This window comes from Heptranchias perlo, chromosome 5 (assembly GCF_035084215.1).
Source record: "Heptranchias perlo isolate sHepPer1 chromosome 5, sHepPer1.hap1, whole genome shotgun sequence".
NCBI classification, from domain to species: Eukaryota; Metazoa; Chordata; class Chondrichthyes; order Hexanchiformes; family Hexanchidae; genus Heptranchias; species Heptranchias perlo.
Window position 1 is genome coordinate 13,569,007 of NC_090329.1, and position 14,600 is coordinate 13,583,606.

The 14,600-nt window shown below is 40.3% G+C and overlaps 1 protein-coding gene across 1 annotated transcript in view; it reads right to left on the reverse strand.

Moving 5' to 3' along the window:
- smap1 (small ArfGAP 1) overlaps positions 1-14,600 on the reverse strand; it is a 311,358-nt gene that overhangs the window by 245,899 nt on the left and 50,859 nt on the right. Inside the window, exons 2-3 of the mRNA XM_067984029.1 lie at positions 8,594-8,727; positions 3,639-3,724 (exon numbers count right to left, since the gene is read on the reverse strand). Coding sequence (XP_067840130.1) covers positions 3,639-3,724; positions 8,594-8,727 — 220 coding nt within the window. The remainder of the gene's footprint in view (positions 1-3,638; positions 3,725-8,593; positions 8,728-14,600) is intronic.

Below are 14,600 nucleotides of genomic sequence, written 5' to 3' on the forward strand. Positions count from 1 at the left end.
AGCTGCTTCATCAATGACCTTCCCTCCATCATAAAAGGTCAGAAATGGGGATGTTCGCTGATGACTGCAGTGTTCAGTTCCATTCACAACCCCTCAGATAATGAAGCAGTCCGTGCCTGCATGCAGCAAGACCTGGACAACATCCAGGCTTGGGCTGATAAGTGGCAAGTAACATTTGTGCCAGGCAATGATCATCTCCAACAAGAGTGTCTAACCACCTCCCCTTGACATTCAACGGCATTACCATCGCTGAATCCCCCACCATCAACATCCTGGGGGTCACCACTGACCAGAAACTTAACTGGACCAGCCACATAAATACTGTAGCTACAAGAGGTCAGAGGCTGGGTATTCTGCGGCGAGTGACTCACCTCCTGACTCCCCAAAACCTTTCCACCATCTACAAGGCACATGTCAGGAGTGTGATGGAATACTCTCCACTTGCCTGGATGAGTGCGGCTCCAACAACACAAGAAGCTTGACAGCATCCGGGACAAAGCAGCCCGCTTGATTGGCGCCCCATCCACCACCCTAAACATTCACTTCCCGACTTGGAAATATATCGCCGGGTCAAAATCCTGGAACTCCCTATCTAACAGCACTGTGGGAGAACCTTCACACAGACTGCAGCAGTGCTCAAGGGCAATAAATGCTGGCCTTGCCAGCGATGCCCACATCCCATGAAGGAAAAAAATGAAGCTCTTGAAATTTTCACTCATTATTTAAAAAAAATACTCCTCTTCTCTGCTCCCCATCGCATGTGCATTAACTCCCCCAGTGCCACTCTCAACTAGCTGCTTAGCTGTGCAAGTTCAGTAATCCTCCTTTCTTCCCCCCATCCCCCCTCTTTAAAAGGATGCGCAGTTGTAGCCAGAGCAAGCTCAATGGAGGTTTGGGACACAGTCGTATGACCGTTGCTCGTGAGTTTTGAGCCTTAAGGGTTCCAAACTTAACATACTTACTGCAGTAGCTTCTGCAAGGATACCTGCTGCTCCAAAGCGCTGTTTGTTTTCACTCCTGACACTTCTATCCATCCCCTTTAAAGCACTGCCACAGGCCCCTCATATTTAGCCACCCAGATTTCCTGTCACCAGATCAGACAACTGCCTTTGGGGGGGTGGTGGGGAGGCATTCCGCACTGGCAGCTTGCCAACTGCATCAATACAAGAATTCCGAACCAAAATAAATCTGGTTCCCCACTGACTCCTTTAGGAAGCCGCCGCGTGCACCCTACCCAGAACCAAAATCACCCATTAGTCTGAAAACAGTGAAGATACATGCCATGGTCGTATCTATTTCTACTGAGATCTAGCTCCACAGACAATCAATAGCACCACAGTTGAAATGCCAGAGAATGCTAGCAATTAGCAAAGGGGCCTCCCAATCAATTTTTCCCCATTTTTCCATAAATGATCTAAATGAAATTGACTAAAATTGCCAACTGGCAAAAGCCTGCATATGACCTGACTTTTAAATGCATGCAATTTGCTTTGCAGCCAGCACTTGTTCAATTATTTCCCCCTGTTGTAGTCACTTGATTTTTTGAGCAGAAAAGTATTTCACTGTACCATTTGTAGAATTCGGAATTTCAATCTGTTGGTTTGAGGAAATTTTTTTAATCTAATTTTGAACCGTTAAAATATACAACTAGGATTTCCACTTGTCTCAAAAATGAAGCTGTGAATCTTCACTTCGTAGGTACCAGTGTTTTGATTGTTATAGAATATATGTAGCACTGGAATTAGAGAACATGTTTTGCAGATGTGAAGATGTTTCGAAAACAGGAGAAAAATTCTATACCTAATGGGTTAACTTTTCTAAAACTCAAACTTGTAGGAGTTTAATAGAATTGACAAAAGTCACAAGAAACAAACAAAATAAATTTAATAAATGAAAGAAAGTTAGCTCCAGATCTTCCAGGAATTCAGAGTGGAAGCTCCATTTACAGGGATTATCTAATTTGCACTCAATTAAATTTAATCAGAAAACAATTGTTGTAAATGTTTTTTAAAAAATAAAGCAAGTAGTGGTTGAACCGCACAAAATTAGATTAAGGAAACTTCAAGGCAATAGAATACTAATAAAATCTGAATTCTGCAAAGGATAATTAAATACTTTTTCTGCTCATAAAAATCAAATATGATACGGTGGGGGGGGAAAAAATGGGACAAATTCATTATTGAACAAGTGCAACCTGCTAAGCAAATTACATTCATTTAAAGGACGGTTAATAAGCAGCTTCCTAATTATTCATCTGTAACACAACTCCAGGAATTAGAATATGCAATTTGCACCGACTGCTCACTGCAGCAAAGTCTTCATGGACCATACATATAAATTCAGTGTAACACTTCACTACAGAAATACTTAATGAATATTTTGTAATGCAGTGGATAATTCGAAGCTTAATTTGAGAAGTCTATTGTGACAAATCCAGGAGCACCAGGAGTGCAAAAACCAGCTCATGCTAAAATGATTTCTGCTCCAGGTCACAATTTAATGATGTTGCAAAGAAGACGCTCATTAAAGCCATCCGTGTCAAGCAACAACTAAATGCTAACTGCTTCCATCAAGGCCCCATGAGTTTAGGGTACGAAAAAAAAGCTTTTAAAATAAAATTAAAAATCAAGATCCTTCTGGCACATTCAGATGCTGTACTGCAGTTAAAGGCATTTTATCTTCAATGCTGGCATTGCTGATGGTTTCTGTACATCATATTTTGGGTTCATCAGATGCTGAATGTACTTGCATTTTAATTGATAGTTTAAGATTATGCTGTGTTACCAGAATTTCAGAGCCAGAGCAAAAAAAAATCCCAAATGGACATTTACAGCAGAAATTAACTCAAAACAGTCACTGGATCAAATCATTCCTCGCCAAAGCATTAAATCTTTTGAGCAATGAACTCATTTTTTCATGTGACTGAATTGTTTATTAAACTAACTGATATTTATAAAACAAAAAAAGTGATTGGAGTAATAGAAAATCTCAATGGAATTCCAGAGCACTTTGCCCAGAATACAAGGGTGAAAATTTGAACTTGAGATTCCCTGTTCATTCAGTTCTTACATGCAAACCAAGCCATTATAAACAAAGTTCAGCAGAAGCCTGGGATCAGGTTAACATCTCTCTGCTCTCAAGAATTCTGTGCCTAAAGCAGGTAGATCTAGACAGGGAAACTAGGGAGAAAATATACATTATGGAAAAACATATCAAGGTTGCTGATTTATGTTATCAAGGTTTCAAAAAAAAGTATATGACTTTCAAATAAATTTGGACAGCTTGCTTGCCATATTAGCGTATACAGATGCAGGTTATTAAAATACACAGATTTAATTCTCTGAATGATTCAATATTTAAATCAGAACTACGATGCAAATATCAGGATGTCCCACAGGTTGCAGAATGAAAATCAGCACGAACAGAATACAGATCTTTCACAAGCAGAAAACATGCCTTTAATATTCCCCAAATAAACTCCAAGAACATTTTATAAACTTTGTAAAAAGCCCTACCCAAGTGCCTCAACACAATCACAATCTTTCAGTAATATTTTTAAAACAGACCAGCAGAAACACTGAGTTCATTCGTTATGAACTGGGTATCAGCTCATTTTATACAATAGACACCAAGGATACTGGTCAGTCTGAGGTCTCCGGAAATGTTCAGGAAGGTTTGCCTCGTAGAGATGACGAGCCTTGGTATTTCCCATATCTTGCATACACTGCAAAGGAGAAGGAAACAAAGTTAGCAATTCTCCCAATCATCATCTGCTACGCTCAAAGTGATCAACAGAGTGCGATGCAGTAATGGAAACATCTATCAAGGTTCTTTTTAAAACTTCCTTTGTTGCAAAGAGTCGTCAAAGTTGCCATCATAACAGACTTGAAATGCCTAATGGGGCAAGTGTTTAAAACTGACCGTCAGGGTGATGCCGGACCAATACTTGCGAATGAACAATGCGCTACGTGGGTGGGGGGTTCTGTCCCTCGCCACAACATACATGGATTTTGAACTACATTTAAGGTTGCTTGACAAGCTATAATTCTATTCTCCACAAAGGACTTGGTCACAAATATATGCAAATTACTTTCAACAGCTGAAGGTAAAAGGTAGCTTGCCAGTAATTGCACTACTAAAAATGGCACATTTGTGGGATTGATAAGGTTGCACATTTGATTGAACTTCCACAGGTACCAGAGTGCTCCACCTTAAGTGGGAAGGAAAATAAATTCACAAGGAAAAACTATCCCATTCTGTTGTGAAACATTGACATGCACCGCCCACAGCATTGGGTGCCTGTTACTTTTCTCTCCTCTTTTGATTTGAGGGACAGCATGGAGGAGGGAAGGAAAGAAAACAAATGCTTTATGGAAAGTATGTTTATTTTGAAGTCTGAATAACTGTCACAATAACCTCAGATGCTGACTAATCTGATGTACATTTTAAGCATTTCCAGTTTATATTATATACTTAATAACTAAATATCAGAACAGTTGTGGCACTGCCAATGGATCCAAGTATGGCTTTACAGGTGGATATAGGTTCAGTTTGAGTGTGATTGTGGAGTGGACACAGCTGTGCAGTATCCACCATTTTAGGACCATCACTTAAGGGTTCAATCATTTTTCTTCTTGGGATGTGGGCAACACTGACAAGGCCACATTCACTGTCCATCCTTAGTTGTCCTGGATACAGGATTGAAACAATTGAGAAAGCTCATCAGGTTTTCAATAACCACACAATTAAAACGGTTTTTAATTATTCCAGCACTCTAGTTCCAATACCCAGATATGTGACCTGCTGCCAGCGCCACTGCATAACCAATAAAAGGCCAGCCTTTGCTGCCTTTCCCTCCAAATCTCCCTCTAGAGAAACATCTTTCACTTAGCATCTCTCTAACAGGAATTAAAATCACTGAGACTTGCACAGAAGCGAAACAATGGCAGAAGTGTACTGATATACCACCACTCTACCAAGATTATTGTACTGTTCGGATATGCTAAAAAAGGAAGTTCCTTACAATTTAACTTGAACAGAGTGGGGGCTTGACAGGGTAGATGCTGAGAGGTTATTTCCCCTAGCTGGACTGTCTAGAACTAGAGGGCATAGTCGCAGGATATGGGGTTGGCCATTTAAAGTCTGAGATGAGAAGGAATTTCTTCACTCAGGGTTGTGAATCCTTGGAATTCTCTACCCAGAGGGCTGTGGATGCTCAGTCGTTGAGTATATTTAAGGCTGATATATAGATGTTTGGACTCTAGGGGAATCAAGGGATATGGGGACCAGGCAGGAAAGTGGAGTTGAGGTTGAAGATCAGCCATGATCTGAGAGAATGGCAGAGCAGGCTCAAGGGACTATATGGCCTAGTCCTGCTCCTATTATTTTCTTGTGCCCTTATACCATGTTCTGTGGCTCATGGGTTATCAGTGATAACCTAGTGAACATTTTCCTGCAAAAGAACTCCAAACCAGAAGTTGAGATTTTTAATTGAATCATTTGCCATCAAATTGCATTTTACTTACAATAATTAACTGCGGCATCAATAAAGACGCCAAGTGAAAACAACATCCACCACTGACTTGGCTTCATCTATACACAAACAGGCAGAAGATTGATACACCCTATCATCCTATATTTGCATTCCTTAGATATGAAGTTATCAGCAGACCATTTTGAAGTACAGTCTTCTGCTTAGCTTGTATAAATGGGATATACAGTAAGCTATAGTCCAGATTACATCAAAACTACAGCACATAAACAGGCCATTTGGCCCAAATGGTCTAAGTCAGCATTTGTACCACACAAGCCTCTTCCCACCGTACTTCATCTAACCCTATCAGGATATCCTTCCATTCCTTTCTCTCCCATGTGCTTATCTAGCTTCCCCTTAAATACATCTATGCTATTTGCCTCAACTACTCCTTGTAGTAGCACATTCCACATTCTTACCACTCTTTGGGTAAAGAAATTTCTCCTGAATTCCCTATTGATTTATCAGTGACTTATATTTATGACCTCTAGTTTTGGACTATCCACAAGTAGAAATATTTCCTCCACATCTAACCTATCAAAATCTAGAGTCCTGTTAGAAGGCTGAGGGGTGACCTCTTTTCCACAGAAAAGAGCTCCAGCCTGTTTAGTCTTTCCTGATAAGTATATCCTCTTAGTTCTGGTATTATCCTTGTGAATCTTTTTTGCACCCTCTCCAATGCCTCTATATTCTTATAGTATGGAGACCAGAACAGTGCAAAGTACTCTTGTAGTCTTACCAAGGTTCTATACAAGTTTAACAACTTCTACTTTTCAATTCCATCCCTCCAGAAAGGGACCCATGCTTTGTTTGCATTTTTTATGGCCTTGTTAACCTGCATTGCTACTTTGTGATTTGTGAATGTGTACCCCTAGAGCCCTTTGTTCCTCTACCCCATTTAGACTATTATCCAAACAATATTTGGCCTCACACTTATCTAATAGAAATTCATTTGCCAATTACACACCCATTCTGCAAGTTTATCAATGTCCTCCTGCATTGTGATATTCTTCCTTTGTATCAACTACACCTAACCCCCCCTACAAATTTGGTGTCATCCACAAATTTTGAAATTGTACTTCCGATTCTGGAATCCAAATCGTTAATGTAAATTGTGAACAGTGGTCCCAGCACCAATCCCTGTGGACTACTTCCCACCTTTTGCCAATCTGAGTAGCTATACTTAACCCCTACCTTGGTATGGTGATCATTTCCTCTAAGGATTCCAGACAATGTTGGAGATCAAAAATACACAGCAAATCTGTCACCAATTCAAGTAAACAAAAAGTCTTCAACACAGTGGAGATGAGAATCCTGTTAACCCTTAACAAGAAGCAATAAGACAATTCCAAAAGGAAAGATTTTGCCCTACTGGAAAAGGAACAGCAAGGCTCTGCTATTTGCCATGCTGGAGGAAGAGGAGAACTGACGACAGGTCTGTTTTAATCAGTATGGGAGGAAAGATCACATCTGGAGTATAAAACTACAAAAGGTCACTGCCCCTGCAGTTTTCTATCAGTGAACGATGGGCCTTAACCTAAGGAGGATTAACAGGAAAACATTTAATCCTAGATACTGAAAAAGGAAGTAATCAATTTAAATATAATGAGCCTATTAGGATCAATTATTCACCAAACATGATTTTAGGCAAATAGTAAAAACAGATTCCTTTAATGTGATGAAGTAAGTACAGAACCTGTTGTGGTATTGCTGATTTATTCAAGGAAAATATCAGAGGTAGAGGATATCTTAAAATGGTAACTTTAAAATAGTTCTCTACATATCGTTCAAAGCAACATTTCTCAATTAAAATGACACTTCACTGACCATTACATTTAATCACTCATTAGAATTTGCTACACAATCTAAATGTGTACCTTTGAATTACTCTTCACTTTAGAAGGAAGTGCACAAGAGACAGTACGAACATTTATTGCCATTGTTCTTCGCCCCTTTTAACTTGGATACATAAATGGTTGTGGAGTATATTAGAGCTCAAGTGGGGACTTGAAAAGACGGGCAGGACTGATACTTTTCTTTCCCTGGCATCTACCTGCCAAGTCGCTACAAAGGCATGATTGATGTGTGGAGCTCACCTTGTACGAAAGATTCAAATACCAATGCAACAATTTGGGGCTTAATGAGCGTGGCTCTCAAACAAGCCAATGCCTGACTTTATAGCCTTGGACAAAAAGTTGAGAATATTGATCTATTTGAAGTTTGCATATCCTTTAAAAGCCTTTACTGGTACTAGTATTCGGAGCAGCTCCAAACTGTATGGCAGGAAGTGAAGCTGCTTTATATTATAAAGCTACATCAAAAATGAACTAACAAAAATCTCTGGAAAAAATACTCCAGCTTGCATTATATTTTACACCATTTCAGTACTCATTGTATTCTCTAAGCTACTAAACTCCACTGTGTATCCAGTGACATTTATATTCAACAGGATATTACTTTTTAATATAAAGTGGCTACGATATTTCCCAACATGTTTTTTCACATTGTATAAATTAAACACCCAAACACTTCTCTAATTTTGGTTATGTGATGTAACCAGCATCTGCAGAAGACAGTTACAGAAGACTCCAACTATATAGACAGTAACCTTGAATTGTGCTATAGTTTTTAAACAAAAAAGCCAAAGGGCTCTGCTTCTAAAATAACCATAAATAGTTGCCATTGGAAATTGTTTTGTAAATGGACTTTAAAAAGTGTCACCATATAAATCATGTACAAAAATGAATTGGACTTTTAAAAAAGTGAATTGGTAATTGTTTATTTTGTAATTAACAGGAACACATTCCCATTGGCATAGAAGTAGATGCCATCATCTTCCTGCCATCGCTAGGAGGCTCCTTTGACAGGAGCCGAGATTAATTCACTGCAGGCTAGGCAAAGTGCTTCAAAACCTACAACAACTTGCATAACAATTTAATTGAAGGGTTTCAAGGTTGGCAAAAAAAAGTTTACACCAAGAGCGACATTTTAAACTCCATCACTAACGCATTGAAGCAAGATGTAAAAGGTAACACACACCGAAGTTGACATGGTTTATACCTGTATTTGTTCTGGTGTCCATTGGTCCAAGTTAACTGACTTCACTCGTGATATATGAACGCCAAGATTTCGGTGCATCCCTGCACACCGGATACAAATAAAAACACCAAGATTCCAGGAAGCCCATCTTGGACCTGCAGGGAAAAGAATAACCATGAAACAAATTGAAATCCTCAAGATTCTTTGTACAAACTGAAGAACAATTTCCATTACTGTTTTTCTAGTTTAATCAAGACCTTTCCACCTCATCTTTAAATAAAGATGTAGCAAGTCCAAAGACTGGAGTGTGGAAACAGAATCAATCACAAAAAAAGACAAAATGGAAGGCAAAAATGACATATTATAAATCATCCACTTTCAATGAGATGGCTGTCTCTTGTTCCATGGCCAGTAAACCTACCAAGGTAAAACATTACATTTAAGAGACACTTAGTCAGCAGAATGCAACATCACATTTCACAAAATGAATAGTCAGACAATCAATGAAACCTTTTCAGCAGTGCTTGAAGGGTTTGGATGCTGTTGAGAAGTTTACAATAAAAAATTTTTTAGCTGTGCAAATGAAGCAAACCCAATTTTCAAATGCATGTCTATCCCTCCCATAAATGCTGTGACAGATGAGAGCCAGTCCCAGGATATTCACAGAACTGACAATTCATTATTCATTTTACTGTTCATGAAAAGGCTTCAAATTGGCAGAGAAATCTTCTTTGCCGCTCAGCACCCATTTTCTGCTGCGAAAAAAAGACAGCAACAGAAAATTTAAACTTTAGAAAATCATGCATGAGGTAACCTAGGATTTAATTCACTCCTTACTTCTAAGCCTAAAAACTCGTGTGACCAACTCTAAATTTGGTTGCTGTCATTTTGGCCGGCGCGGACACGATGGGCCGAAGGGCCTCTATCCGTGCTGTATAACTCTCTATGACTCTAAATGCATACAAATTGTATTCCAATTATTCAATCTGGGTTCACTCAAGTAATGAAATCATAGTAGAAGCAACAAAACGGCTCAACTGACAATTGCTGTCAAGATGGATTCAAACGCAGACATGTTTGGAGTGTGGAGAGAAAAAAAACTATTGGCTCAAAACAGGAATGTGAATACTTTTAATGTATATGAACATGCAATTTGGAGTATAAGTAGTTCCCTGTAGGTTTCATTTCTTTTAAATGACAGCATCTTACCTGTGGACAGATTAACTCCAATTTAAAAAAATTCCCAACAATGGAAACTCGGATGGGAAATTTTATAACCAACCGAGTACACTACTTCCAAGCCAATATTAAAATTCTGTGACACACTGCAGTGGGGGACTCTGACACTTAAATGGTTTGGTCACAATTCTGGGTGTGATTATTAGAAGGGGTGCCCAAAAGCTTGGTCGAAAAGATGGGTTTTTAAAAGGAGGATCTTAAAAGGAGAGAAGTGGAGAGGCAGGGGAGTTTTAGGAAGGAAATTCCATAGCATAGTGCCTAGATGACTGAAAGTTAGGTGAGGTGAAAGGAGCAGAGAGGTGTAAAAGAGGCAAAAGTTGTGTGTGGGGGGGGGGGGGGGGGGTGGTGGGTGAGGGAGGAAAAAGAGAGGATTGCAAGGCTGGAGGAAGTTGCAGAGTTAGTGAGGGACGAGGCCATGAAAGGCAGCGTGTCAAAGACATAAATATCTGGTCCAGAACACAATGGGCTGTCATTGTTACATCCTCAGATCATGCTATCGTACAAGTAGATATAGGGCAGTTTGGGTCAATTCCCAGGCTCAGATCGTTTAAGGGAGCAACTGAAGCCAGGTGAACCCAAGAAAGTATGTCTGGCCAACCATAATTCACAACAGGTGCTTTCCAATGAGAGGAAAATAAATTTTTAACCTTTTCAGATGCATGAGCTGAGTTGGAGGTTATGTTGTTGCGCGGGGTAGAGACATGCATATGGCTGCTGAAAGAATTTAAAAATTATTAGTGACGTTCCTGATCCTTGGGAAATTTGAGCTAATTAGGAATTTTTATGCAAGAGACACTTCATGGGGATTTTTATACCTACAATGCTCTTCAGCTGATGTGTGGAATCTGGATTCCATAAAAATTCAGAACCTAGTTGTAATTCAGAAAATGCAGACAATAATCATCCAGGAAGCACACTCAGCATGCTCAGTAGATCTGCGAATCCTTGTAAACATTTGTGCTGTCAAACAGGAGTCCACTGGATTATTCTGTTTGACTGCCAGTGAAGGTATTTGTTAGAACCCTTATTTTGAGACCTGGATAGCTGACATCATGAGGAAGAAAAATGGCAGGTTAAGTGTTTTGGTTTAGTTTCTGCTTTTTTTAAATATATAAAAAAAAAACTGGTAGATTGTCACTTCAGTTGTTGAGCTCATTGGTTTATATTTTGTAATCTTATACTTTGTAATCCTAAAACAAAGCAGTTGCAGAAAATTTGCAGAAAAGGAATGGTGACAGAAGAGCGTATGCAATACTCACCTTTTGTTATAGATATCTATAATCAGGGAGTAATAATCCCAAGCCTCTCTAAAGATAGAACATAATTGTAAAGGAGCAACTTTATGACGTGTTGCCAAATTAAAGTTAGGCTAGATCTGATAGTTGCACAAAATGTGCTGCGCAAATCTTCCTAGATCCTAAAGCAAAACTTGCATTTCTATAGTGCCTTTAATGTAGCAAAACGTCCCAAGGTACTTCACAGAAGCATTATCGGACAAAATTGGACACTGAGCCACAGAGATATTAGGACAGGTGACCAAAACCTCAGTCAAAGTAGGTTTTAAGGAGCAGCTTAAAAGGAGGTGGTTTAGGGAGGAAATTCCAGAACTTAGGGCCTAGGCAGCTGAAGGTATGGCCACCAACGGTGGGGCGATGAAAATCGGGGATACACAAGCGACCAGAATTGGAGGAATGCAGAGATCTCGGATGGTTGTAGGGCTGGAGGAGGTTACAGAGATAGGAAGGGGAGAGGCCATGGAGGGATTCGAACACTAGAATGAAAATTTTAAATTCGAGGCGTTGCAGGACTGGGAGCCAATGTAGGTCAGCGCACATATTGGTGATGGCTAAACGGGACTTGGTGCAAGATGGGATACAGGTGGAGTTTTGGATGAGCTGAAAGCATTTCAAGTGCAATAAATTACTTCATAGTGGAGAGTAACTTAGGCAAACACATCATTCAATTTGTACACAGCAAGATTCTACAAACAGCAATTGGATGAATCAGTCAATCCACTTTAGGTTGCGTTAGTTGAGGGAGAAATGTTGGCCAGGGCACCATGAGAACACACTGCTCTTCAATTAGTACCATGGGATCTTTAATATTCACTAGAATCACAAAGTAGAGAGGACCTCTGTATACCTCAGGCACTAGCATTACTATTACCTGTATTCAACTTGGTCACCTCCCAATGCCCAAACACGACAAAAGCATGCACAAACAATATTCCCATTCTGATGCTTGCTAGAAACATGTATATGGTCAGTGAGTGAAGATAGGATTGGGCTCACCCATCATGGCTCACTGACACCATAGATGATTACAGTAAAATGACATGAGTGAGATACTGCCAGTGCTGCTGCCAACAGGACTATACCCTAGCAGGAAGTACTGCGGCAAATGGAATCAATGACAGGCACAATGGGCAGATGTGTTCAAAACTAAAGTATAAATCATGGGCTTAGAAAGAATTGAGAATGTAAATGATATGAAATGGTAAGGTGCTCAAGCTAAGAGCAGGGTGTTGTGGTAAATAGTTTTCATGGTTTTATGAAAGGGAAAGTGTTTGACAGATCTACTAGAGTTTTTTGAGGATGTAATTAGCAGGGTAGATAAAGGGGAACCAGTGGATGTCATATATTTGGATTTTCGAAAGGTATTCGATAAGGTGCTGCATAAAAGGTTGTTACACAAGATAAGGGATCATGGGGTTGGGGGTAATATATTAACATGGATACAGGATTGGTTAATGGACAGAACACAGTAGGGATAAACGGGTCATTTTCAGGTTGGCAGGCTGTAACCAGTGGGGTGCCGCAAGGATCGGTACTTGGGACTCAGCTATTTACAATCTATATTAATGACTTAGATGAAGTGACCGATGTAATGTATCCAAGTTTCCTAATGATACAAAGATAAGTGGGAAAGTAAGCTGTGAGGAGGACAGTCTGCAAAGGGAAATAGACAGGTTAAGTGAGTGGGCAAGGTGGCAGATAAAGTGTAATGTGGGGAAATGTGAGGTTATTCAAGACTGAGATAGATTTCTGGACTCTAGGGGAATCAAGGTATATGGGGACCAGGCGGGAAAGTGGAGTTGAGGTCGAAGATCAACCATGATTTTAGTGAATGGCGGAGCAGGCTCGAGGGGCTTTATGGCCTACTCCTATTATGTTTATGATAGGCCATTAAAACTGTAGATTCACTTTTGCAGGAAAGCATATAAAATCATAGGATGTGCAGCAAAAGGTGTCAAAGGAAGTAACTTTGAAGTTGTATCTGACCTCGGTGAGACCACATCTGTAGTACTGTTCGATTCTGGTCACTGCATTGGAGTGTGTCAAGGGGAGTGTTACAAAGCTGTGAACCCAGAGTGATAGCCACCCTGGCCCCTTACTTTCCTGAAGGCAAAGAGTCTTAGAGGTTTCTAAAAATTTTCAGCAATATAAAATTAGATCCAGAAAAGCTTTTCTATTCGGTGCAGGATTGGAGATCTGGGGACACAGTTTAAAGTTAAGGGTACCAAAAGAAAATTGGAAATTGACATTTTTTCGCATGGTAGAAAAAAAAATTTCCCCAGCACTTACAACAGCCCAGTTTATCCCAGACAGCTGCCTATATCAGGCAAATGATGACCATTTATAGAATAGTTACAGCATGGAAGGAGGCCATTCGAGTCCATGCAAGAGCAATCCAGCTAGTCCCACTCCCCCACCCTATCCCCATAGCCCTACAAGTTTTTTTCCCTTCAAGTACTTATCCAATTTCCTTTTGAAAGCCATGATTGAATCTGCCTCCACCACCCCCGCTGAGAGCATTCCAGATCACAACCACGGCAGTGTAAAAAAGTTCTCATGTCACCTTTGGTTCTTTTGCCAATCAACTTAAATCTATGTCCTCTGGTTCTTGACTCTTCTGCCAATGGCAACAGTTTCTCTATCTACTCTGTCCAGACCCTTCATGATTTTGAATACCTCTATCAAATCTCCTCTGAGAACAACCCCAGCTTCTCCAGTCTAAGCACGTAACTGAAGTCCCTCATCCCTGGAATCATTCTAGTAAATCTCTTCTGCACCCTTTAAGGTCTTCACATGCTTCCTAAAGTGGTGCCCAGAACTGGACACAATACTCCAGTTGTGGCTGAACCAGTTTTTCTTTGAAACAAAGGTTCATCATAACCTCCTTGCTTTTGTACTCCACACCTCTATGAAGCCCAGGAGCTCATATGCTTTCTTAACCTGCCCTGCCCACTTTAGACGATTTGTGCACATATACCCCCAGGTCTCTGTTACTGCACCCCTTTTAGAATTGTATCCTTTAGTTTATATTGCCTCTCTTTGTTCTTCCTACTGAAATGTATCACTTCACACTTTTCCAAGTTGAATTTCATTTTTTTTTAAAATTCGTTCATGGGATGTGGGCATTGCTGGCGAGGCCAGCATTTATTGCCCATCCCTAATTTCCCTTGAGAAGGTGGTGGTGAGCCACCTTCTTGAACTGCTGCAGTCGTGCGGTGAAGATTCTCCCAGTGCTGTTAGGAAGGGAGTTCCAGGATTTTGACCGAGTGATGAAGGAACGGCGATATATTTCCAAGTCAGGATGGTGTGAGACTTGGATGGGAACGTGCAGGTGGTTTTGTTCCCATGTGCCTGCTGCCCTTGTCCTTCTAGGTGGCAGAGGTCGCGGATTTGGGAGGTGTTGTCGAAGAAGCCTTGGCGAGTTGCTGCAGTGCATCCTGTGGATGGTACACACTGCAGCCACGGTGTGCCGGGGTGAAGGGAGTGAATGTTTA